The sequence below is a fragment of the Patiria miniata genome, unplaced genomic scaffold (genome assembly GCF_015706575.1).
Source record: "Patiria miniata isolate m_02_andy unplaced genomic scaffold, ASM1570657v1 HiC_scaffold_2, whole genome shotgun sequence".
Taxonomy (NCBI): domain Eukaryota; kingdom Metazoa; phylum Echinodermata; class Asteroidea; order Valvatida; family Asterinidae; genus Patiria; species Patiria miniata.
In genome coordinates, this window is record NW_024037058.1 from 4,261,330 (window position 1) to 4,289,245 (window position 27,916).

At 39.8% G+C, this 27,916-nt stretch overlaps 1 protein-coding gene across 1 annotated transcript in view; it reads right to left on the minus strand.

Moving 5' to 3' along the window:
- Positions 1-567: 567 nt before the first annotated feature.
- The window catches only part of LOC119727043 (centromere protein J-like), a 38,557-nt gene continuing 11,208 nt past the window's right edge, over positions 568-27,916 (minus strand). The window contains exons 5-21 of the mRNA XM_038198936.1: positions 26,865-27,095; positions 25,856-25,987; positions 24,709-25,077; positions 23,190-23,483; positions 21,334-21,456; positions 19,633-20,425; positions 18,907-19,055; positions 17,278-17,439; positions 16,535-16,638; positions 14,415-14,508; positions 13,454-13,624; positions 10,917-11,152; positions 9,428-9,752; positions 7,646-7,786; positions 6,068-6,141; positions 4,579-4,774; positions 568-838 (exon numbers count right to left, since the gene is read on the minus strand). Coding sequence (XP_038054864.1) covers positions 713-838; positions 4,579-4,774; positions 6,068-6,141; positions 7,646-7,786; positions 9,428-9,752; positions 10,917-11,152; positions 13,454-13,624; positions 14,415-14,508; positions 16,535-16,638; positions 17,278-17,439; positions 18,907-19,055; positions 19,633-20,425; positions 21,334-21,456; positions 23,190-23,483; positions 24,709-25,077; positions 25,856-25,987; positions 26,865-27,095 — 3,720 coding nt within the window. The 3' untranslated portion in view covers positions 568-712. The remainder of the gene's footprint in view (positions 839-4,578; positions 4,775-6,067; positions 6,142-7,645; positions 7,787-9,427; positions 9,753-10,916; positions 11,153-13,453; positions 13,625-14,414; positions 14,509-16,534; positions 16,639-17,277; positions 17,440-18,906; positions 19,056-19,632; positions 20,426-21,333; positions 21,457-23,189; positions 23,484-24,708; positions 25,078-25,855; positions 25,988-26,864; positions 27,096-27,916) is intronic.

Sequence of the window (27,916 nt, forward strand, 5' to 3'; positions counted from 1 at the left end):
GTGTTCCATTCAGAACAGGTGGTAGTGTACGTGAACTATATACACCCCGAGGACAGACAGACAAAGGGAAAACAACAGATTCTTTGTTGTCCTCGAGAGTTCATCTTTTATTGAAAACAGTCCTCGGTCGTGCGTTTGTGTGCTTAGTCTATGGGAGAGTGTTATATTACAGGGACAAAGGAAAAGACAATGCCTTGTCCTCGAGAGAATAGTAAAACACGACTTGTGTTTTACTATACTCTCGAGGACAAGAGTATAGTAAAACATGACTTGTGTGTTCCATTTGGAATAAGCAGTGTTACCCATGGAACTGGCAGCAATCTGTTTGGAACTGGCAGTGTAATTCCATTTGGAACAAGCAGTGTTTCCTTGGAACAGGCAATGTACCCAATGTAAACAGGCTCAGATTGTTTAGGAACAGTGTGTTCCTTGAAGCAGGTTGTGCTTTCATTTGAACAGCCAGGCTTTCCCATGAAAAAGGTGGTGCTCATAACGGTACAGACTGTGGTACATGATCAGTGTCATGTACTGCCACATCTGCACCTCCCATCTGTTCTGGAATGAGACCTCAGTTTTAAAGCAGCCCAAGTGAAGCTGGACTTAGTGTTAAGTCCATATCTTAAAAGCCCTGCATCTTTTAAGTCTGCTCCATAAAACCCTGCTTTCGAATGGACAACCGATCAACTTCCCCACACGATGTCTCTCCCCTTGTTCATTTCTTGTCTAAGATAATCCTCCCTTCCTTGTCTTTGACCCTTATCCTCCCTGTGGAATACCTTGTCTCCTGTCGACCATCTGGAAACACTGTCTTCACTGTCCCATCGGGGTACTCTCTCCTCTAAACAAATTAAAGGGAAAATAAATCAATAAAAAACAAACCTCAATACACACAATGAAGGTATTTTTTTTTATTCAAAGAGACATATTTACACAAGCGTCTCAGTCTTCACAGCAGCACCAGGGACGTATCATAAGTCCTACGTCTCTCATAGGTCCGACGCCTCATAAGTCCAAAATGTAGGACTTATGAGGCGTCGGACTTATGAGGTATAAATTCCGCCTCGTAGGTCCGACGCCTAATAAGTACAACGCCTCATAAGTCCGACAATGGACAAACGCTGATTTGGACTTCTGAGGCATCGGACTTATGAGGTGTCGGGACTTATGAGGCATCGGAGCTATGGGGCGTCGGACTTATAAGCGGACCCTGCAGCACCAGGCTGGCCAAGTGAGGGCCAAAGAAATAATTTGGGGGTTGAGGCAAACATACATATAGAAAAATCACGTAGAAAACTTAAAAACAAAAAATTGATGGGGGGGGGGGGGGGGCAGAGAGCTGGAAACAGTTGACGCTTGGGGAGGAGGGGCTGTTCCAAACCATTCATATTCCTATTTATGTACATAAAGTCATGTTTCAGGGCCATTTTCGAGGGTTTCCAGTCTAACATATAAATTCAATGTGCAGTATAATATAGACTGCAAGTCTCTTCTTTTCCTTCATCTTATTTTTCCTCTCTTTTGTTTGAGCTTCTTGGGGTGGGGAACTGGGCACAAGGACGATACTTGGAGGGGGAGCCTTCTTGTACCTTAATTTTTTTTCTTTCTTTTACTCACTTTCTTTTTTTTTTTTTTTTTGGGGGGGGGGGGTAAACCAGGATACTCCTCTAAAAAGCAGGAAAACAAAGCAAAACTACACAAACACACATAAAGGAATTGTTACTCCCTGAGTCACTTGTATTGAAATGTGACAGAAGAGCTTTCACAAAGTTTAAAGGGAATGTACATCATTGGCTTTTGCTGTAATTTTCAGAAATGGAGTATTTGAGGGGTTAGTATAATATATAAAATATTGTTACACTGACATGTTTGAAGTTTTATGTTCGAAAATGCTGGTAAAACCAAAAAACCAGTAGTCTGGTTCCCTGGCTCCACTAAAGATAAAATGGATCAATTTATAGTTGCCAGAAAATTGTAAGGTAAGGGAACCAGTCTAGCTGGCCTGCACCCGTTCATGAACATGAAACCAATACCAAACAAAATTTGGACTGAAAAAAGGTAAATTTGGAGCAGTAGTTTGAAATATAGTTAGGTTTTTCCAACGGTGGTCGGCCGACCACCGTTGGAAATGTATACAATATACCATTTTCTTGAATATGACTTCACACCAGGTGCCATAATTTTACAGGATGCTTTAGACTGTCATTTACCAACATCCTAGTAAGGTATTTCTTAAAAACTTGGTAGTTTTATATTTCGATGTTTGCAAATGTTGTATATTCCCTTTAAGGGTTAATCCACATTCCTTTATTTTCAAGGGTTTTTTTTCTATTGCCGCCAAAGTTTGATACAGGATATGTACAGAGCTGGGGATGGATAGAAATAACTTTTGGACACGTCGAGAATTTTCAAAAAGTTCAAACCCATAATTTCTCTAACAGCTGGTAACGCTGTCCATCGGAACTTTGTTTCACCGAATATGCGATTATTTGAAACTCTCTGATCAAGTTTTGCACATGTAAGCTACAACTGCGGTCACGCAAAGTGCGCCGGTTAAAATGTGCATGCAGCGATCGATATTATGAACAGCTGGAGTGTTTTACAGGTATTTATTAAGGATGGGAACAACTACCCACTGTCAACCAAAAAGTGGTATCTGCCAATAAAAATGCCGCAATAAAAATAACATCATGTCGTGTGCATATTTTAATTTTTTTTTTCTTCGAATATTCAAACAAGCAAAAAGCTATTCAAATTTTCAGTTGATGATCGAATATTCGAATATTCGGTATACTCGGGACAGCTAACAGCTGGTTTATTGGGTATGATCTCCAGACTCTGATAACAGCTCAATCTATCAACACAAAGTGCGGCAGACTAAAAGCCCTTTCACGCATGGCTTTTAGGCAACAGCAATTTACTGAATCAATCACAGCGGGCCTGCGTTTTATCTTAAGATGAATCGTCTGGAGTGTCTGCAGATATGTAAAAGCTCAAAACACTTGAGATGTTTTGACAGGTCGTTATCAGTCTGCGGAAGTACGTATGACTGATGATAATTTTCCAAATAACATACTCATGCTGTGTACACATCCTTTTGTGATGATGATTGACAGTTGAGATTTTGAGTTCAGATAACCAGCCCCCCCCCCCCAAAAAAACCCCAAAGCTGTGCTCTTTTATTGCTCATGTTGAATAAAATTATGACTTTTTTTATTAAGCCGCCCCGCTGCACCAGGGGCGTAGCACGGTCATTTTTATTGGGGGGGGGGGGGGGGGTACAATGTTGTGGAAACGGCACTTGCACATCCGTTGTGAAATGTAGACAGGTTTTTTTTCTCCGGACACTTGGCCTTCGTAAAATCAAAAAGCAGGGGGGGGGGGGGGCTAGTACCATCTGTCGATGGGGGCGCTGTTCAAAACCGACAATTATGCACACAAAGGGCCAATATATGGTGCTTTTCAGGGCGATACATATGCTAAATTCGGAAAAAGGCACCCAAAACGGAAGATGTAACAAAAAAGGGCACCACTTCTATTTAGATAAGGGCACTTGTTCAGAAAAAAAAGGGCACTTCGTAAAAAAAGGGCTCTCTTTACAAATTATTTGGGGCGTAAGCCCGTTAAAAAAAAAGGGCATTTGAATGGAAAAAGGCAGTCTTTACAAAAAGACTGGGCTGTAAATACATGCGTAATATTAACCCTTCTACTGTCTGAACAGTCAAAGACAATCAATCCTCTTCCCCTGCCATGCCTTTTACACAGGCCAGTCACCAACAGTCAGATCATATTTCAAACAAGCACTGTGACTAGTCAAATTCAGTCAACAGTTAAAAGTAGGCAAGTGGTAGACACAGCTGGCTTTATCAATCACCTAGAGTCAAAACACAGCTGCATCAAGTTACAGAAACAGTCAAAGCCAGTCAGTCCTGCTTTATGTAGGCTGAGTGCTCTTAAAGGGAATATACAACATTTGCAAACATCGAAAAATAAAACTACCAAGTTTTTAGGAAATACCTTACTAGGATGTTGCTAAATGACAGTCTAAAGCATCCTGTAAAATTATGGCACCTGGTGTGAAGTCATTTTCAAGAAAATGGTATTTTTGTATACATTTCCAACGGTGATCGGCTGACCACCGTTTCAACTACTGCTCCAACTTTACAATTTTTTTCAGTCCAAATTTTGTTTGCTATTGGTTACATGTTCATGAACGGGTGCAGGCCAGCTAGACTGGTTCCCTTACCTTACAATTTTCCGGCATGTATAAATTGATCCATTTTATCTTTAGTGGAGTCAAGGAACCAGACTACTTGAACATTTTTGTTTTTCTTGGTTTTTCCAGCATTTTCGAACACAAAACTTCAAACATGTCAGTGTAACCATATTTGATCTATTATACTAACCCCTCAAATAGTTCATTTCTGAAAATTACAGCAAAAGCCAATGATGTACATTCCCTTTAACTGTTAAAACACAGTCACTTGATTGATTTTGACTGAAAGGACAACTTTGATAAGAATATATGTTTGCATACGAGGGTTTACATATTGCCTTTCAATATCGCAATATTGCCCTGACCTTGTACTGGGTAGTATGGACCTCCCTCTGGCCATTAGGGAACTCCATGGTTCTGTTGCCATTCTTCTCAGCTCGGAGCACCGTTCCGTCAGGGAAGATACTTTCTTCGTTACCGTTGGGAAACAGGTATTTGATGGTCTGGTCAGGGAACGTGATCTCCTTGGTGCCATTAGGATAGTGTTTCTCAGTTTGATTGCTAGACAGGATAACCAAAAACCAAAGGATATGTCACTATACTAAAGTGATTCCATCAATATTGAAACTGGTGGGTTAAGACACAGTTAAGGCAAGCGAAACTTTTCTATGAAGGTGGGGATGATGTGCAAATGACAGGCATGCAACTGAGAATTTGGGAAACACGACTATTTTGAGGTTTGTTGCGCCATTTATACCCCTAGTCCATGGTGGGGTCAGTGCAATAATGGGTATGTCTTCATATATAGTTTGAAGTCTATACACAAATCTGCGGTGGCACCACAGGCTCGTACGAGTCGTACACGGGGAGTACGCACGCACTCCGGGCTAATTCGACTCAATAGGAATTGTATCTGGAATACCAAAATGCACGTGCGCCTCGTTGTTAAGAACGCAGGCAACATGCACGTGAGCATGACACCACCGCAATAACGGCTTTAAATTCTTTAGGGTTGGAATTCGGGTGGTGCTCAATTTGCAAAGTGACTCAGGCAAATGTATTAATTTCAAAATCTCCACTATGTGCTAAACGAGTTAGATTGTACAACGTTTCTACGCATGTGGATTGTTTCACCTAAACGTAATGCATCACTACTAAAACTGATTTTATTTTGTTTAACAATTCTTGTTTGAAAAACTATTTTCTTGTTCACTCCCTAGAAAAAGTTCTAGGGAGTGACACAAGAATAGTTTTCCGGAATTAACATTTCTGTCTAATTTCAAGAACAGCATTTTGAGCAGAGTGCCTTTCAAAACCGAAAGGCAAAACAGCTACCCCAAAAGATGTTGATCATATTATCTTCCCATAATGCACAAGGTTAGCATCAAAACGTTAAAGTTTGCTGAAAGTATGAGATGGTCTGTATGCAGCATATGCACATGCTGGGCAGTGACTCGCGTTAAGTTACGTAACCCTTAAAGGAGCTGGGTTATTTGGGCCATGCCGCCCCCTCAACTCTCGGCTGTGGAACGATGACAAATTATGAAATTTGGCACATACATAGATCAACTCAATCAATATAAATATACCCATAAAATTTTATTACTAAATATCAAAGGGTTATTGCCTAATTAGTTACACCACATGCACCCATGATAATCCTGCTTTACAATGTATGTATGGGGAAATTCTATTTTTGCCATGCGCAAGACTTTAGGCTATAAAATCATGACAGCTTGGGGCGTGAACAAAGTTTCGCCAATAATATCACAACAAAAGTGCAGGGGTGGATCCCCCCCCCCCCTATTAGGGTTAAGTCCCAGCACCATGGAAGAGTGATGTGCGACAACATACTTGCTGAATTGTATGATTTCTAGACCATCAGGGTAGGTTGTGTGTGTCGTCTGTGTCTCTGCATAGTAGTACATCTAACAAGTAGAAACCACAAAATATTGGTCACAGATGGATGCCACCAAAGCGACTGAATCAGCGAGTTAAAAAAAAAAAGGTAGAATAGTTCACGATCATTGATTGATGCAAGTTTTTTTTACATTGATCTCGGCATGGCAGTGTATTAAAATAATCAATCACAATTAATTGCATTTGGATGACTCGATAAAAAGAAGCCCATCACTGAATAATATACAAATTAATCTTCTCAAGATGTGATTAAAGGTAATATTCAACATTTGCAAACATCAAAAAACAAAAATACCAAATTATGAAATACCTTACTTGATGGAAAGTGAATAATAGTCGCAAACATCCCGTGAAATCATGGCACCTGCTTTTTTCTCTCAAATACTGCCCCCAATTTACCAAGTTGATTTAGTTCACATTTGTTTGCAATTGGGTACAACTCCATGAATGGATACAAGCCAGCCAGTCTGGTTTGTGACCGGACAATTCCCCAACATCTATAAATTGCTCTGTTTCATCTGAAGTAGGGTAAGGGAACCAGACTACTCTTTCCTTGATTTTCCAGCATCTATATGAAAGCAAACTTTAACAGGACAGTGTAACAATATTTGCTTTAAAATACTAACACACACACCCAACCATTTCTGAACATTACAACAAAAGCAAATGTTGTATATTACCTTTAAGAAATATTTAGAGTACATGTACTTCTTATGCTTTATGGATTCAATACAGTGTTGTACTAGCACTCGGTACTCGTACTCGAGCACTACTCGAGTACTTTTTTTTAGTAATTGTACTCGTACTCGAATGTCAAAGTACTCGTACTCGAAATGACGGTACTCGTTCTCGAGCAGCAAAGTACTCGTACTCGACATGTCGAAATTGTACTCGATCATCAAAGTACTCGTACTCGAATAGCAGTACTCGAAAAAACAAATGGTATAGCTTGATTTACCACGGCCTTATTTTATTATCAATACTTTCAGTTGGAAATGGTTGATTGGCTTGCAGGGAAATCAAAGTTCCCTGATTTTTCTCTGTGCCCGTCCAGACAAACACATTTTAACAGCTAGCCGTGAGTGGGTCTGTATATCGGTCTGACTGGGCCTGGGCCAATTACGCACAATGAACCATTTGTGGTATGGCCGTATTCGGAAATACAAGTACTCGTACTCGTACCCGGAATACAAGTTCTCGTACTCATACTTGTACTCGGAAGTAAACGTACTCGTACTCGGGGACCTGAACTTGTACTCAGAAGTACAAGTACTCGTACTCGTTAATCTAAGTACTCTGCAGTACTTGGTACTTGGAAAAAAGTACTCGACTACAACACTGATTCAATAGGATTACAGGAATCCTTGATTTGTTGTAAAATAAACTGGAAGGAAGATCATGTCAATACTAAGTCCAATATTGAAAATTTTTGCTCCATTTAATCATTTGGGAAAATTTTCAAACGCATTTTGATTTTATTTCATTTAAAACGTATAAATGTCACATCCTTACCACTCTTTGGTCCGGCATAATCTGTTTGATGTCGCCGTTGAAGAACGTGACAATGACTGACTGGCCGTCAGCACTGATCTCCTTACGGGTTTGGTTGTTGTAAGTGATCACCCGGCTGCCATCAGCTCGAATTTCTTCAAGCTGTCAACAAGATCGGGTAAAAAAAAGAGGAATCTCAGCTAATGAAAAATATGTTCGGTAATTTTGATATACAGGGTGAGCCCAAAAAATGCAACCCTTACGTTTTAAAGAGAAAGGGATCGGTGGATTTTTATGTTTTGGGTATCAGATTAAAGCTGAGAGCTTTTTCTTTCAAATACTGAACAAATCATGGAAATAGCACTTTGGGGTTGCTGAGAAAATGTCAATTATGTCAAAGTAGTTATTTTTCATCCTGTACACAAGTACTACAAACAGTGAAACATATTACTGTAAGCCTGCTGTGCAATTAATTTCATTTGTGCAATTTCTTTAGTACTTTGAAATATTTTATCATGCTGAAAGGGTTTAAAATAGGACTAAAAAGGATGGGATACCTGTTCAGGTGGCAAATAAAAGGGATTTCCTTCAAATTCATTTGTACTCTTGTCATATTATGCGCCGTGTTGTTTGTAGGGATTAGGACATGCACAATTAGGTACAAAGAAAATCCCTTGCTGTGGTAATGTTGTGTGTACAGGATGAAAATTGACTACTTTTATAGAATTGGCATTTTCTCAGCAACCCAAAGTGCATGATTTTTTCAGTATTTGAAAGAAAAAGCTCTCAGCTTTAATCTGATACCAAAAACAAAAAATCCATCGATCCCTTTTATTTTAAAAGGCAAATGTTTTAGGGTTGCATTTTTTGGGGGTCACCCTAGATAGGAAGCATCTCAAAACTGGAAAGAAATGTCTATTTAAAAAGCCTTGGAACAGTGGCCATACTTTATGAATGCTTAATTATATGAAAAAAACCTACTCCATTTGAATACACCGGAAAATGTGTTTGTCCTCACAGAGCATGTGTTTCGAATCCAATGGAGTGTGGTCCCAATGGGTACAATGTAAATATTGTGTTTTGAAAAGTGTCCTTCCATTTGCCTTTAATCAATGTACCTAGTACAATCACCATTTGTTCATAGGCAACCCAGCTGTTGCAGGAAGTAGAAACTCAATAGCACCAATTCCTCAATTACCACAAGTGTCCAAGATGGTTACAACATTCTCCTTCACTGGCTTTTTCTTGTTTAGTTGACAGAAACAATCTAACGTTTGTATTTCATTCAACTGTTATATTAAGCAACATAGCTGGACCCAGTTTTATGGCTCCGAATAATAGAGCAAGAATCAAGGCTAATTAGCAGAAAGAGTCTCTGCCAACACTTCATACAATTCACAGGTTAGCAAGCAATTGTACTGTACATTTCAATATGACTGAGCACATCAAAATTAAAGATTCTGTGCTGATGTGGTTGGCGGAGATTTTGCAATGCAAGCACAGAATAGTGATAGGACAAAGGAACCCATGGTCAGCAATGCCATGACAATTTAAGTGATTCACAATGTAGTGCACCACCAAGAGTCTGCCATGAAGAGTCAATTTTTCAAGTTTACGGTCGACAAAACACGGCTCGTTTGAATGAGTGCCAGTAAACAACTCGAGCTAATTTGTCATAGATTGGGGCATAGCGTTTTGCCTCCATCTCCCACAATGCACCAGGCAATGAACTCTCCAGGGCAAACTCTTGGTGGCGCACTGCATTTTGAATCACCCGAATTGGGCTCATGTGCAGCAACTAACCTTTCCATCTGGGTGATGTATCTCCTCCTCATTATCATCATTGTTATTATTCATGGACCTGTTCTGTTCTCTGATCTCCCTCCCTCCGGAGCCCAGAGTCCCGTCCTTGGGTGATGCATATTCATAGCCGCCTTCCTCCCTACTTGGGCTGAAGAGATCCAACGATTCATCTGCTGCTGTTGTTATTGCTGTTGCTGCTGCCGCTGCTGCCGCTGCTGCTGCTGTGCTAGGGTGCTTTCGAGGGCTGCTGTCGACGTCAAACCTGACGGAGCGTTTTTTCTGGGATGGTTTACGAGGCTGTGAAATAAGTGGCGTGTCGTCCTCACTGCTGGTCATAAATTTAAGAATGTCTCACATTAAAGTTGGCTACACTGACCATGACATACATGATTGCCTGGTACGGTAACCTAAGAGCCATGGACAGACACAGACTGGAACGTATCACCAATTGGCCTCCAAAACAATTGGCCTGGACGTTAGGGATTTACATTGTATGTTTGAATCTGCAATTATCTCTAAGCTACATGACATAATGCAAGATCCTTCCCATCCGCTCCATTCTTCGGTGGTTGTCAACAAATCAGGAAGAATTCGCCCTCCACGAGCCCGCACTAAGCACTTCAGAATGTCATTCTTGCCTAATGCATGCCATCTATTCAACACTCAATTCAAAAGATAATCCCCTGTTTTTTGTCTTGTCCTTTTTTCCTGGTATGCTGGCATCCACTCACGTGTTTTTATTGTAAAGAGCTCTTTTTAATTGTGTCTCTTACTAGGTTCCTTGTTATAACAATCTGGTGTTTTTATTTGTTGGATGACAACCTTGTAATTTTTGATAGTCTGTAAATATAGTCTCTGTCATTGTGTTAATATCTTATAGTACCTTTTGTTTTTACATCAAATTTTATTTATTTTGCATTCGTATATATCTGTGGTCTTATTGTACATGTATAATGCACACTGGAAATCAATTTTCATGTTTTGTACGTGACGAGTATAATAAATTGAATTGAAATTGAATTGAATTGAATTGACCAATTAACCTATCGCGGTAGAATTACGTCAACACAGCTTGTGAAATATTGTCCAATTACATGATATACAAATGGAAGCAGAATGCACAAAATCTGAGACAAACAAAACGTAACATACAAAATGTCATAGTGTTGTCTATGAAAGGGACGTGGCTAACTGGCAAACGGCGATAGGTCAATTGTTCATTGAACACACTTGTATATAATAAAGTGACAAATTAAACCTTGAATACAAATAAAAGATGCATTGTTTTTTTAAAGTACTTGTTTGCTAAACCTAGCTGCAAAACATACACATGAAAAACATGCAAAACAATGTGGGATACATGTAGGTCTTGCTAATGTTCAAAGAAATGCACAAAATATGTATTTATTCAGGAAAAAAAAAGGCACTCCAATAGTTTGGAGATACAAATATTTCAGTACAGAGCAACGTTTTTCTCCCAAAAATGTACCTGGATTCCAAAGTTCTTGATTCAACAGCAGCATTTTCAGGTTTGGAGTTAGAAATCTGTGGGCGTGTCGTCGCTGGTATAATCTTAGGCTTTTCTCGGACGACATCCCTCTTTTCATCCGTGGTGTGTTTGGGGTTTGGCTGTGGCTCCTGGTCCGTGATGAGAGACAGGGGAGGGAGTTTTTGCTTATTGATGATGGGAACTTGCTGCTTGGGTTTGGGAAGATTTGATTTCGCCTAGGAATTCAAGATGAAAGAAAACAGACTTACCACTTCACTGTTAATACAATATCAGAAATCTAACAACAAGGTGAAGAAATTTTACAACTTCAATTACACACTGCTAATAAATTCAATGGGTTTCCATTTCATCTTTTACTTTTTTCTTTTTTTTGCAACCAGTTTCTGCTTAATGATAATGGGGACTTGCTGCTTGGGTTTGGGAAGGCTTGATTTCACCTAGGATTTCAAGATGAAAGAATACAGACTTACCACTTCACAGTGAAGACATATTAAAACCTCTATTACATACTGCAAATAAATTCAATGGGTTTCCATTTCATCTTTTACTTTTTTTTATATTTTGTAAACAGGGAATGCAACTTGGAAGAAACAAAAAACGAGGAAACTCCAATCTTTACAAGACTTTATACAGTGTTTTTTCAATTTTCAATGGCAGAAGTGTGAAGTGAAAAACGAGGAAATCAGCTGATCCGAGGAAAAGTTGCATGTCTGTGTAAACAGTTTCACCGTAGAATTTCAAGTAGAGTATAAAATGTAGACAAGTATCCTAAACGCTAAAAGAGAGATTGTATGTCAGGCACATGAACAGATTTGTGCTCATTGTGATGAAAGCACATCTTTTGATGAGTTTTTTTAACTATTGCTTTTCCCTGGGCAGCCCCTGCTAATGAGATATTTTCAACTTCTTTGTTGTCCAAAGATTTAAAATAAAAAAATTAAAAAAATAAAGTTGTGCCTCCTATTCAGGGGTGTGAGTGGAGTCCCAAAAAAATAGCTGAAAATAGCTGAACCTGTAAAAAGCCGAACCTGCGAGCGCGAAGCGCGAAGCCCTTACGGTGTGGGGTCCGGGGCCCGCCCAAGGGCCCCGGAAAAATTTTGAAATATAGATGCTCTGTGGTGCATTTTAAAGCCTCCTGGCATGCCTGGGCCAACTATTGGTCGAAAATGTTTTGCAATTTATGCATGTTTTTAAGTTAACTTTTCCTTCATATTGGCTTGAAACTGCCTAAATGGCCAACTTGTGTATGAAAACTGGGAAATTCGACCACGTTTTCCATATTTTAACTCCTTACTGCAGATGATTGATACACATCGTCATCGCGTGTCCCGGCTTCTGATCGAGTCGCCTAATTTCTGCCCATTAACCATGTGTTCCATCCAAATCCATTTCCACGGATTCGTAACCTGAGGATCGGTCTTGTCATTGTCCATATCAAACTCCGAACCTCTTTGGATAATAACACACTTGTGTTGCACTGACATCTTGCGGAATTAATAATGTCAAAATACGTTCGAAACATTTGAAACGACACACTAACGTACGTATCACCGGTGCAGGCCTGGATGCGTGCATGCAATGAAATGCACACATGAACTTTGCCCCGCATGATGCCCTCTACCGGCGCGGCACGGCACGGCGACAATTTACTAGTCTTATTTCAAGGCTTTATATTTGCAACTAGACGATGTTTACAGCGAGTTATTGTGGAGATCATCGCGTGTCACTACATGCATAGACACAGGAACGGCCGCAAAGAGTCCCAACGCGCTTCATGGCGCAGGTGTGAATATTCATATTTATCTGCAGCCAATCACAGCGCAATGACTGTTGGTTCCCCGGATGCCGTTTACACACACGCGGCTTCGAGCTGAAAAATGCATGCACATGGCATCGTATAGTACACACGTACGTGCATGTATGTACAATGTACATGTACATGTACATGTACATGTACATGTACATTGAATACTCGCTTGCGATTGCACGCACCTCAGAGCTACGTGTACATGTATGTTGTAGAGAGCGGATCGCGTGCGTTCGGCGGTGGCGGAAAATAAAATAAACGGAAATAAAATCAAAGCTTACGCGCGGGGGGAAAAGCGGGGGGAAATCTGGACCATCGGAAGAAAAAAAGCGGAAAACAAAATGTGGCACGTTGAACAAAAAAGCGGAAATCCGCTAAATAGCAGAGATTTCACACCCCTGCCTATTAGTCCCTGTTTTGCCACTGCCACAACATGAAACCAATTCAAAGTATGAAAACTCGACAAAGAATGATCAGGATTTTTTTTAAAGGCCCTAATTTCTCGAAGAATGTAAACTTGTACAGTACATACTAAAGCAAAATGTCAAAATGCTTGAACATTGAACAAATATAAGTACATAATTTACGAAAACAAAATCAGAAAGGACACAAAACAGTCATAACCACAAGTCCCTGACTGAATACAGGCACTGGTAAAGAACTTTACTCAAAAATTAATAACAAAGACCCAAGTCTTTAATGTTGTCACCTTTTCTTCCTCCCTCTTCCAGGCCTGTAGACGCTGCTGTTCCAACAGCCTGACCTCTTCCCTCAGCTCTGCATTCTCCTGCTCCAGAACGTCAGTACGATCTCTCAGGCGCGTGGAGGCTGCCGTCCATCGTGTCTCCCGGCGACTCATCTCCTCCTGCAGGTCTGACAACTGTGCAAATTGCAGAAGGGAAAATGGGAACACCAAATCTTCAGTTTTAACCCTGCGAGGAGCTGGACAATACAAATTCTATGGGAGTTGGCTTGGGTCTGATCTTTGCCTCAGAAATTCTGGGTCAAAAGTTCAATTTGGGGTTAAAGGGTCACTCATGATGCTTCTTAGCTATGTCTCAATAGGGAACTGCTGGCGTATGGCCTCTTTTTTTGACCAAAAAATTACAGTAATTAAAATTGTTTAAAAATGTACTGACAATATCAGAAGTTTCGCAAACCATGGAGTTACATATTAGTAAAAACTTTACACCTTCTTTTATAAATACACCTTCTTTTAGCAGCAGACAAAACCTATAATAGTTTGATTCATGCAATATTCACAAGAGAAGAACATTTAATCTCAAAATAACATTAAGATTTAGCCAGATTTTATAGAGCAAATCTTACCAAATAAACCCCTATAATGTACGGTGACCAGAAACATTCGCTAAAATTAGTGTGCAGAGAGCTGCTATTGAAATGCTGTCAATTATGCATTTTTTCCTAAGACAATTACTTCAGAGAGTTGAGGGAGAAATCCATGAATGGAATTAATGTACCAGTGACCAGGAGCAAGCTACTTTACATGTACATGTACACAAAACATCTTATTATTTATCTCTGGCCACGGTTGCTTTGTTACTCTTCCATGACTGAAATTTACATAACATGTTCTTTGAAAAAGAAATCCAGGCTTACTTTGTCTTACATTACCGGGTATTTTACAAAATCAAAAGCACTTCCCCAACCTGTTTCCTCAGAAGCTCAATTTCGTCCCTGTCTTTCTTGTCCGGCATTGCCCTCGTCGCTTTCTGGTACTTCTCAAAGGTCCGTTTCTCTTTCCTACCACAGCACATTAGAAAATTATGAGAAACATGTGGATAAACCAAAACCTCAATGACAACAGTCACACTTGTTTGGAAAAGTGTGGAGCCTGATGCCATGGCACTTTTTCATTATTGAAATTAAATCTGCAATTGTTTTTGTGTGGGGATAAACTTGTATTGCTGGTCTCTTAGTAAACAAAATGGTGCACACTTTCTCCGCTTAATATGTGAAACTTGCTTTCACCATGACATGAAATATCAATTAAAAGAAGCATTTATTAAACTCTCATAATGATACATACTTTTCTATGACTTTGCCGACATTAACCCTTCTACTGCCTGAACAGTCACAGACAATCATGCCTTCTACACAGGCTAGTCATCAACAGTCAGATCATATTTCAAGCAAGCACTTTGACTAATCAAATTCAGTCAACAGAAGCAAAAAAAACCCCAGGCAACTAGCAACTAGGCACAGCTGTCTTCTCAATCACTTATAGTCAAACATAGCTGTATCAAGATACATAAACAGTTACAGCCAGTCAATCCTGCTTTATGTCTGTATTTAGGCAAGGAGCACTTAATCGTTAAGAAGTCACTTTACTGATTTTGATTGAAAGGACAACTTCGCACAGAGTGAATGTTTGCACTGAAGGTTAACCTGAAATTATTGGGAATAACACTGAGACGAGCCTCACGTAAAGAAAATAATGAACATCAGTCATATGCACAACAGGTGACAGGAGACGAAACTAAGATATACGTTTACACTGTAAATCATCCAAGATACCACAGTCTCTATTAATATCCCATTTAAATTCTGTGATGCATGCACACCACACAGAAATACCCAAGATACCAACATGCAAATGGAAATGATGCAAAACGACAGGAGAAAACTTCCCAATAAACTGTCAGTCTTACCTTGCTGCATTGAAAAGTTCAAATTTTTTTTGCAAATTAAAGGTCAGGAAAAAAGAGATGATAACATTGATTCTTTTCTTTATTATTCGACTTGATAATAGTAAGTAGTTTATGCATATTCAGTTATTTCCAAACAAGTTTGTCATCTGTTTGTGTTATTTTTTTACAACAATGCAAATACATTTAACTACATTGTAACAAATGATGTGCTGTCTGGACACTACGACTTCTTTAAACCCTCTTAAGGAATAAGTAACATACCTTGCATCCGTGCATGAATCAACAATTTGCACACAACACTCAATGGGAAATTGATAACAGTGTAGCCAACCAGAACATATCAACTGCCATGAGAGCATTCTGGTTGGAATGATCCATAAGGTAACATCAGTGTATTCAAATCGGGTTAAATTCTTCAAAAGCTCTTATCAACTAACGTATAATGCAATCTTCTTCTTTCTTTTTTTAACTTTCACAAGACTTTTGATTTTGTTTTGAATGATTTTAATTGGTTTTTTTTCAGAGTAATTTCAATTGTGGTTTCAATAGATTATCTAAAATCAAATGATTCAAATCAAACAACCCTTAAAATGCACCAGGTGTTTTGGAGGCAAACTTCATTTTTTTTTTTCAATTTTAGAATGCGGTTTTATGCCAATTCAAAATGTTATAAGATGGAATTTTGCGTCGGGGTGATATAAATCAAATTAGGTTTTGCCCTTCACCAAACGTCGGTGAAGGGCAAAACCTAATTTGATTTATATCACCCCGACGCAAAATTCCATCTTATAATAGTTTATGCGGTACCCGCTGCTATGTACATCAGATTCGAACCAGCCAACCGATCCCGTTAGCTCGGTGGTCGAGTGGTAAGACATCTGCACTAGAAAGCAGGAGGTCGTGGATTCGAGTCCCACCCGAGTGATTTTTTCTTACTTTCACTCGGGAGGTAACACACCGAGTATACAGTGTTTAAAAAACGTCGGTGAAGGGCAATACCTAATTTGATTTAATTCAAAATATATTACCCATAATTCGCCAATGTGTTCCTTAGGGTGGATAGGGAGCTTAAAGAAATGGGTTTAAGGAAGCAAAAAAAATGAATGCATGTGGCATACCTGAGCTTTTTCATTTCTTCTTCCTTGTAATCTTGTAGACTTTTCAGTTCCTCTGCTTTCAACTTTTGAAAATCAACCACTTCTTTATCCAAAGCTGCAAGCCCCTAATAAAATAAGACCAAACACTTCCTTAAAGGTAATATACAATATTTGCTTTTGAACTAATTTTCAGAAATGGATGAATTTAGGGGCTAGTAATTGACAGCAAACACTGACCTGTGCAAAGTTTTGTGTTCATAGATGCTGAAAAAACTGGGTTTCTTTTGTAGGACTACTAGATCCCTGAACCTACTTCAGACGAAACAGAGCAATTTATAGACGTCAGGGAATTGCCAGTTCAGGGAACCAGACTAAACTGGCTTGCACCCGTTCACAGATTTGTAACCAATTGCAAACAAAATGTGGACTAACTAAATTTGGTAAATTGGGGGGCAGTATTTGAGAAAAGTCAGGGTTTTTTTTGTGGCACACTAGGTGCCACGATTTCACAGGATGCTTGAGACTATGATTCACTAACATTCAAGTAAGGTATCTCATAATAATTTAGTAGTCATTTTTTTTATGTTTGCAAATATCTCTTTTGCTGTATAATGTACATGAAACACCTAACGATAAGGATTTTATGCCTCTTCATGAATTAAAACTCTCTGACACCATGGCTTTGACTTCAGGAACTAGCTTACTAGATTATCACAATGACTTTAGGACTTTCAATTTTGTATCTCGTATTCACATCTTTGTACCTTTTCTCTTTCCTCCCTGAGCTTGGCCAAGGCAGCGTTCTCGCGTCGGAACTTTGAGATTTCAGCCTCCAACTCCACAAGTTTCTCTTTGAGAAGTTTGGACTGAAGCCCCTCGGCCGTTGTAGTTTCAGGAGCTTTGGCAGGCAGCTGAGTTGCTTTCACCTTTTAATTAGGGCAAAACAGTAATTTCCAGATAAGTTTATTAAACCCTAACACAATTTCTTTTTGCATCCTGATTAATGTAATAGAATCCTATGGCCTGATGAATTAAACAATTTTACAACGGCTAGAACAATACATTTTTGTTCATTTGGTCAACAAAGGTCAACAGAAATTGGCCCGTTTGATATTGATTCCGTTTTACAGGGTTAGAGTGAAAACAAAATTATAAGCTTGATTATTATACAAATACTGTTGTTAACGAGTGCAATGGAAGAAATATTTTCATGAGGTGAAAGATTGACTGTTCCATTAACTGAGGCATACATTGATTAACAACATTAATTACTTGTTTTAATAACACCCACATAGATCCTTGTCATTTGATATATTATTTATATGTAGTTAGGCTTACCTTCAATTTTACTTCACTTCCATGGCCATCCACAACATACTATAAATCCAACAGGTACTAAAAGTTCCAATCCAAACAGTCGTAACTTCACAACAAGTTAAGTTCAAAGTCCAAAATTGTTCAAAAACAGTTTATAACTGGTCAAACTGTGACAGTGTCAGTACTGTTGGTCATGTGCGGTCGGTTAGGTGCGGTCAACACGTAACGCTGCAATCTCATAGCATGCAGCAATAGCAAAGTTCACGCTCCGCGATCAATATCGAGCAATGGAGCGAAACGAATGTATCCAAAATGCACGGTAAATGGAACCAAATTGTACGATGTTATGACGTAAATCATAGAATGGAATATTTGTTAATGAAATTGGGCAAGTGATTCATATCATGTGACTAAATTCCACTAATCAAATGACAAGGATCTAGTTAGGAACTATATAAACCGGTTTATTGTTAGTAACCAATGGTAAACTGAGTTTAAAGAGGTTGTGGAATGCTCGAAGACATTTCCGTCATTTTTTGGGTATATGTAGCCTAAGGTGTGATGAAATAAAAACGACTATTGTTTCTGTCATGAAATGAGTACAAAGGGTACTTTTAAGAGCTATTTTTCAGGTCCTGTTTCGACCCGAACGTGCATTTTGTGTAAAAGTCGTCGTTGCGGGCAGCAAACAAAACACAGTAAATCGTGACGAAATAAACAGGACTCGTTTATGCTACTCTGCATCGGGAGTCCTGTTTATTACGTCACGATTTACTGTTTTTGTTTGCTGCCCGCAACGACGACTTTTACACAAATTGCATGTTCGGGTTGAAATAGGCATAACAGGACTTGAAAACAGCTCTCAAAAGTACCTTTTGTACTCATTTTATGACAGAAACAATAGTCGTTTTTATTTCATCACACCTTAGGCTACATGTACATATACCTGAAAAATGACGGAAATGTCTTCGAGCATTCCACAAACTCTTTAACTAATAATGCGCAATATACAAGTTAATTGGACAACTATGAACTGAAATTGAGACAAACAAGAATTAACATGAACTTGGCCATACCTTCTCTTGGCTGGGCTGGCTGGTTTTCTGAGTGGGCTTAAGCTTTGGGAAGAGTTTGGACACCAGTGACGATGTTGGAGGAGAGGCCGTTGCATCCGGTTGGTTTATTTCTCTTGTTTCTTTTCTTCGGTCAAGAACAGACTTGTGGCCTGAGCAACAAAAAGACAAACTTGTGTATTTCTGGAATTCTAATGAAAAGGCAATGTAGTTTAAGCTCGACAACTTCCTTCATTAAAATTAAAGATTTAGGATTTTTTTTTTTAGAAATCTGTCGTCAACAAACAATGTTAGAAATCTCACAATCTGCTGTTACATTAACCCTAACCCTAACCCTCCAGGGGTTTTTGGCTAGAAACCCTGCCAAACACAGCAACATGCCACACTTGCCCAGTGCCCAGTGCAGCAAGATCCATCAGGCCAAAAGTCTCAAGGCCAAACTGCCTCAGAGTCTGTGGTCCCCGAACGCACCAGGATACAACTGAGGCATTGTTCTATGGGACTAGCTCTCATTGTCTTTGAACATATTGAAGTGGCTGTTATGCACTGGTGTTGGCAGCTGAATGCATCAAAGTGCACCAGACTTTTCCACCTGATGCACTGTGTTGCGTCTGGCAAGGTTAGGGTTAAGGAATATGAAAGATGTGTACCCTGACTAAATTACTGAATTTAAATAATAACACAATGTTTCTTTGTTATTTTGTTTTGTCATTATTGTGATTTTTTTACCTTTCTTGAATGGCGGAGGGGTTGATGTTGCAGAAGGCGCTCCCGCTAGGATGACACTTTCATCATCACCCTCCACCTCCTCTTCCTCATCTTCATTATCGTCAAAACTCTCCGACTCTGCATCTCCAAAATCACCCCAGCTCTCATCATCGTCAAAGTCCACGTCCACTGCGTGAGAGGAGGTTGCAGCTTTCCTCTTCATGGCTCGGCTCGGCTTCTCCACATCTTCTTCCGAAACAACTCCTATCTCCTCCTCATCCTCAGCAGTCTTGTTTTCAGAATCTCTCATTTGATCATCCTCATATTCTTCAGAGTTTCTCCTGTTGATTCTGGCATTAGGAGGGTTAGGTATCTTCTCTCTGATGGGGTATCCCTCCTCCGTTTTCAGAGTAGAGTCTTTAAGAGGTTTCCTTCCGTGATCTAAGAGGGCTTCTCTTCTTTGAGATGCTAGTGAGACATCATTTTCCTGGGATGCCTCATCAGAGTCTTCCTCCGTTGGGCTCCCAGCCTCCTGCCGGTTTACTCCTCGCTCTCTCGAGCCTCCCCGAAAACTGGACTCTGGGCTTGAAATATTTTCATTGTCTCCAGTCAATGTTTGATCCCCAACAAAACTTTCATCTTCACTGCCATCACTCTGATGTCCACTGTGTGCTGGATCAGGTGATTGATCCTGTGTCTGAGGATGCAATGACCCTGTTCTGACTGCACTTTTGGATTTCTGTTGTCCATGTTTTTGAATTAGTGCATATTTTGACGGCACTTGTAAGGTGTTTGTGGATAATCCATCAGTTCTCTAAAAAAGGAAAAAGGGTATCTAAAATCAAAACAGAAGAATAATGGAAGATTTATGGAAGAAGCCTTGTAGCCGAGCGGTTAGAGCATGGAGCTACGGAGTGGAAGGTTGGCGGTTCACATCCCATTTGGACCAACAACTGGAAAACTCTGACGACCTAACAGTAAAATGGGTACCTGATTTGTTCAGGGAAGGTAAGACGGTGAGAGGAGAGAAGATGAGCACTACCACTCATATGCCGCATCCATTGAAACAGTGGACCTCTAACATCCCACTGCCCCTACAGCCAGTAATGTCTATGGGATACCCTTACCTTTACCTTTTACACTGCCAAAAATGACTTTCATTTTTTTTAAGACAAAAAACCCCCTAAAACAAGGTTTTTTTCCAGGGTGTGACACAAAAAAACTTTTCTAGTCACTGTTTCTTGGTTCAAGAAACTTAAATCAAAGGTTTTTCTAGATTTCCTTAATTAAATAATTTCTATTTTCTCATCTGGAGAAAACATAAGAATTTGTTTCTGCTGTTAATTTACAAAATTTCTCTTCGTAGATTTTATTTTTTATATGATTTCTTTTTATATCAACGAACAACATTGGCAAGAATAATTTTCTTGAAGTGTTAAAGATTATAAATATGTAAAGAAAAATATTTCTGGCCCGAACCAGATTTTCTTGATTAGTTTCTTAACCCTTTAGTCACTGAATTACTTGGCTACAGCTGACAGTAACACACACATTTTTGGGACGTAGCTTCAGCTTGTTCTGCACGTGAAATTTGTGCACGCTGTAATTCCAACTAATTCTTACTGTGTGTATATAATTATCTTAAAGACTTTTGTATGCAGCTTAACTAGGCAGGGCCGGTCTTGTTTAAAATCTTCTTGCTAACTAGGCCTCTTTACTTACCTGATTACGTTCGTTAGCCCGCTGCATCATGTTGACCACTACGGAGGCATCGCTGGCGAAGGATGCATTGTCATCAGCTGCCTCCTCAAGGATTTCAAACTCATCCAACTCCTCCTGCTCAACCTGAGATAAATGGAAATATTGATCTGTTGTCCGCACTTGCTTCATGTGCTTAATTTCTATCAGTACTGTATATTCAGAGCCGAGGAAAATTCTAGTCCTGGGCAAGTAGTTGATTTTTCAACTCGAGCACTCGAAGAGAAATTACTCCAGAGTAGTCAAGTAATCATGAGTTAAATCAAATTCTAGGTTTTGCCCTTCACCGACGTTTAAAAACTGTATACTCAGTGTGTTACCTCTTGAGTGAAAGTTGGAAAAAATCACTCGGGTGGGACTCCAACCCACGACCTCCTGCTTTCTAGTGCAGATGTCTTACCACTCGACCACCAAGCTAACGGGATCGGTTGGCTGGTTCGAATCTGATGTACATAGCAGCGGGTACTGCATAAACTATTATAAGATGGAATTTTGTGTCGGGGTGATATAAATCAAATTATCGATCCGTTAGCTCGGTGTTCGAGTGGTAAAGACATCTGCTCTAGAAAGCAGCAGGTCGTGGGTTGGAGTCCCACCCGAGTGTTTTTTTCCAACTTTCACTCGGGAGGTAACACACTGAGTATACAGTGTTTAAACGTCGGTGAAGGGCAAAACCTATAATTTGATTTATATCACCCCGACGCAAAATTCCATCTTATAATAATCGTGAGTTATTAACTGCATCCCAACAAGAGCAGAAAATGACATTTGCACGTTATTATGCTGTGACTTCTCCTAAAGTAACAACAAGCAAATTGCATGAAGTCACAGCACATTCTGCACCCAGTCATTTCTTGTTTACTCTTAAAGTCAATAATTCTCGAAAGAACTACTCTCAAGTATCTGCTTCTGCTCAAGCCATGACGAGTACTCGATTAGATGAAAAATCACGAATAGAACAAGTAGCATAAACTACTCCCAAGTACTTGGGTACTCGCTCAGCAGTAAAACAAATGCACAAGTTTGCTTTTGTTGGATTCGAACCCACAACCTTCTGCTTATAATAGTGAAGATGTACGAATCGCAACCAAAGTTGCTGCTTTGGTTGGCCGGTGGAAATTTAACTAAAATTAACATCACCCAATGGTAAAATTCCTTCCAACATATTTGAACTAGTTACTAAACTTTGTGGTAAAAACAAAAGCAATTTTCGATTGAACTAAAAAATGACCTTTCAACACACTATCAACCTGTTTAGCACTTAAGCAAGAATCACATGTAGTCCCATAATTCACTTGAAATTGTCATGTTATAAAGAAGTGGATGATGTACGTCGGATCTCTCCACAGAAAATTAACAAAATTCAAATTCAAATGGTGTAAAACTTATTATGGGGAAGCAATTTATTAAAATTTACAATCTGTATATAAAGCACATAATTTGACATTTGAAATCTTTGGATACTATACATTTAATGAGGCAAAGGAAGAAACTTCTTAAAGGGTAGGCTACCTTCTCGTTCATTTGGGGAGTGTGTGGCCCAGTGGTTAGGGTTCGTGACTCATGATCAGAGGGTCTGGGGTTCAAATCCAGCCGCTGGTCATATATTGTGTCCTTGGGCAAGGCACTTCACCCCCACTTGCCCCTCTCCACCCAGGAGTATAAATGGGTACCGGCATTAGCTGGGGAGTAACCTGCGATGGACTAGCATCCCATCCAGGGGGAGTAGAAATATTCTCAGTTGTTTCATGCTACTGAAACCGGAGATAAACGCCGGCCTGATGAGCCACATTGGCTCGGGACAGACTTTACTTACTTACCTTCTCGTTCATTTCCCACTCCTTCATCCGCATCTGAAAGGACATCTCAATGGTGTCGTCTGGAAGGGCGCCCTCTGTAGTTGACTGTTGGCCACGAGACTCGTCATCATGAGACATGACCACTGGGTCTACTACTACTATTGGGGCCATGGCCGCTGTCACTTTCTGTGGGACAGGGAGGCCCAGGCTGGGTACCGACTGCTGTGGCTGGCTGATGGGAAGAATTTGCTTTGAAAGGGGTTCTTGGCTGAGTTTGGTGGCTGCTGGTGGTTTGGACGCCACCTTACGGGACATCTGTTGAGGTGAGATGGAGACATACAAAAGATTCCTTAAATTACCTTATACGCTCTTCAATTTGTTACCAAACTCCTTACTCAGTTTTGAAATATGCTACAATCCAGTGGCGCACCCAAGGGGGGGGGGGGCTTGAGCCCCCCCCCCCCCAAGAGGTTGTTGATTTTTATTTTAGTCCCACAATTTGACCTTGGTGATATGTATGTGGCCTATATTCGAGTAGTATAATAGGGGTGTAAGTGGCGCAACCAACGTCAAAATAGTCCGCCCCCCCCCCCAAAAAAAAGTCCCCAATTTTTTTCTGCGGGCCAAAAATTGTAAGCAAGATTTTTAAAAAAATTTTAACTTCTAAAAAATTTGAACAAAAAATTTGTGAGGCCCCCCCCCTCTCAAAGCCAAATCCTTGGTGCGCCACTGCCACAATCTTCCATCAAACAAGAGGTTGGTCACAAACAACAAAAGGGGAAAATTAACGGCTACGGATCTAATGTTTTCCAGTAATTTACTAAATTTGTTAAAAATGAGATATATTCAGTAAAATTGGGTACTCAATTGCATTTTAGGTTACAGAAAACGTACATCACTCTGCACATGGCAGCTCTAAATAGATCATGTTAATTTTTTTGTCCAAGCACTTCTTGCATCTAATTTCACTAAACATCATGAAGACAAAATAATTCATTTTGACGATTTGCATAAATCAAATTTGAAAATTACGATGACGTCATCACATGACGTGTGACGTTATATTAAAAGTGCATATTTTGAAGGCCTATATCAGTTATCTACAGAACTACAGGTCTGATTGGGTTGAAAGTTGGTGTGAACCTAGACCGGGATGTGTTATAGATGAAAGTTCCAGTGATGTCATGATGACCTCATCATATGACATAGGACGTCATATTTAAGGTTCATTTTTCTATGGCCTATATCAACAGAACTATAGGTCTGATGTTGTTGTAACTTGGATTTTAGGTTACAGAAAACATATATCACTCTGCATGTGATGGCTCTAATTTGATCATGTTCATTCTTTTGTCCAAGTACTTCTTGCATCAGATTTCACAAAACATCATGAAGAAAAAGTAATTAATTTTGACGATTTGCATTACCCTGAACATAAAAAATGTTAATTCACTGATGTTCGAACTGCAAGATAATGCTGTCATAATGCTCTCAATTAGTAAAAAGACATGACAAATATGCAACGGCCAATGTCACTAACCTGTGGAACTTCCTCTTTCTTCCCTCTATGTCCCTTCTCAGGTTTCCTTCTGTCATCCTCCTTTTTCGTGTTTTTATTCTCTGTTTTGACTAATGACAGCTTGTTCATGGCAGCGGGGCTGGGCTTGTGACCTGCCCCCGCAATGCTGTTTTTCTTCATACCATCAGTGGACATTACCGGGGGCATTTTGCCTGGTTTGGGCCTGTGTTCCCCACCAGCGGGGGGCTTCTGGGTGATTCTTGGGGAAAGAGGCTTTGGAGGTTTCTTGGAGATGACACCGAAGCGGGCCGTGCCAGTCCCTTTGCGGAGGAACGAGCGTCTGGGGCTGTCCTTTGAAGTATTCTGTGGGGGATTCTCAGCTGATTGGTACTATCAAAAGAAATATGTTGTTTTAATAGACTGGTTTCTGCGAAGTGAATATGTTCTAGGTACATATTTTGTGCAATTTTCTACTCCTCTTAAATGTATGAAAATATTTTGGCAGCCCTTTTTGGTTAATTCTATTGAAGGAGCAATTCCTTAAACATTTAAACTTGTCCATGCTTTTCCGGACAAATGAGGGTGCCGTTGCTGTGATGTCATTTCAGGAAGACTCTGTTCAGGTTAGGGGTTTTCTGATCAAGTTGTGAACCCAAAATTTGCTCATTAAAAACATCTGTGAGAAAAGTTTGCTCATTGGTTTACTGTCATGTACTGAGTCACAACGACGAATCACCAAAGAAAATTAATTTTACGACAGCAAAATATCCAAAATACTGGCATTTTTTTTGTGCAGAAATAACTGTAAAAAAAAACATTGCAGTTTCTGCCTGAAATGACATCACGCTTTTGATAATGTATATGGCAATTTGCGTAACCCAAAAGGACCCAAAATACCCTTGCAAACGGCAAAACGAAAATTGAAAATAAGGTTAAATGGGACACAAAGGTGCATTTTAAATACAAGGATTGCATTAAAAATATTACATGAAGTGGGCCCTTTAATGTATAGTTTTACAGGCAATGGTGACAATATAGTGAATTCATGTCACTTGAACAGTCAAACTTGCTGTGCTCTTTTTCCTTCAAACCCAATAAATCTTCCCAAAAACAAGGTGGAGGTTGAAAGATCTGAAAGGGTTAGTGGAAAACCAAGCTAGTAGGACACCTTTTCTGCATCGTTTTTCAGCTGTAGTTCTAGGAGTTCCTCAAACGTCTTGGCCTTGGAGCCCAGAGCTGACTCTATCGGCCTGTCATCTCCTGATAGCTGGGCAGTGTGCGGAAGGATAGATCCATTCATCTGAATTGCAACAATGGAAAATAGGCTTCACTGAAGAGGTTCCCACTACAAAAAAACTGTTTTGTTTGTATTTCTACATGATGGTCATGTTGTCATTATGTTCACACAATTTATGATGAATCTGATGTTAAAATGTTAAGAAATTCTTGGTTGTCAGGCTAATGCTATTGTTATTTTTATGTACAGCGAGCAAATTTACATGAAGCGTCTGAAACCTCAGCCGACTTGGGGCGGTGCTACGCTTTTGTCTGGGCAGACGCCCCTGCCAGCAGACTGGAAAACCCATTAGCAGAAGACATCTTGTTTGTCTAGAAGCATCGGTGGTTTTTCACGTGTTTTTGAAGTAAGAAGAAGTGTTCTGTGAGAGTAGAGTTCATCAATATACGAAGTGCTCAAAGCAGATTACCAGGCCTGTGTTATTTTGATTGTGTTCTGAATCCCCTCCCCCTAATCAACATGTTATACAGTACATGTATATATCTCCTGCAGCCGATTTCACGAAACTTTACGCAATGGCGCAACTCCGCTTGCGCCACAACTTATTGCGTAAGTTGTGCAACATTTCACGCTGAGCAACATTTCACTTATGACACATTTCACAAAAGTCTGATCAAGAGCAAGTCTGCAACTTACACAATACATTATGGCGTAACTTAAGCAATCATTTTAGGTGGCGTAAGTTGTGGCGTAGCAACCGCAAATTACCTATTTTACCAGCAAATCATGATTGTCGTGAAGCCTGTTGTTGCACAACTAATCAAGGTTGATACAAGACACTCACAGCTGCTTGTTTGAAGTAAATGAATCCCAACGGTATTTTACTTGTGACAGAATATTTAGACCTTTTTAAGAAGTTGATATTACTAATCAACATTACCTTCTGATTGAGAACAGCAGCATCTTGCAAGCTCTCATCCAGGGAGTTGTCCGTCCCTACCCCATCTTCCTCCTCCCGTCTCTCCATCTCATCTTGACCGTCGCCAGGCGTGGCTTCCTCATCCTCCTCAATCACACCGTAGCTCATCTCTGATGCCGTCTCCGGCAGTGGGTACACCCCTTCCTCAGCAACGGAGCTGGCAGAGTCACTAGCCAAATCCATGTCTTTCCTCTGCCAGATGACAAAATTATAAAACAGATGACAATACCAAATATGAAATTTTCAAAACTTGTTATGGCAAAATACTTATGAAGAACCACTAACAGCAAAGGTTGCCATTGGTTTTGTGAGAATTTTTCTTTTCATGATTGGGAAAATGCCTAAATGCAAGCTCTACTCAATGCTAAAGTGAAATCTTGATGGTACTGAATGTTGCAACACTTCAAATTCGCAAAAGTTGAACACAATTCAACTCAAGTGAATTTCCCAGTGAACTTTCAATACCACTGCTTTTACATTAACAAAATGGAACCAAACCTTAATCACTATTCTTAAATACCTAAAATAGTTTACCCATTCCTATTGGTCGAGAGCCCGTCACGTGGCCAGTCTTAAACGGTTGATAAAGACTGGCTAGCTGGTCTTAAACACTTCTAGTGTCACATAAATTTGGACTCCTTTGAAATCCGGTGCTCTTTAGTTACCGTTATGTTAATTAAACGTTCACAATGCTCACGTAGGCATGCTCAATACTACCAGTGAGTCAGTACTTCATAGTCCTAAATTCACACTACACTGGTACAGCTGCGTTCTGTGCCACATCGCGCAGTACGCACGATGTGCATGCCAATCTCCATAAAAGGAGTTATTTACGACATGGACATACCATAATATAGCAAGAGGGGTGTTTCGAAAAACAATAAGTAACATTGTTGAAAAAAAATCATTAAAAATCATAATATTTGCATAGTTTTTACTTTTGGACTGAAAAGTTTTGATTTTTTGAACAAAAAGGAATAAACTTGTGCTTGGCTGGTACTAAACACTATGTT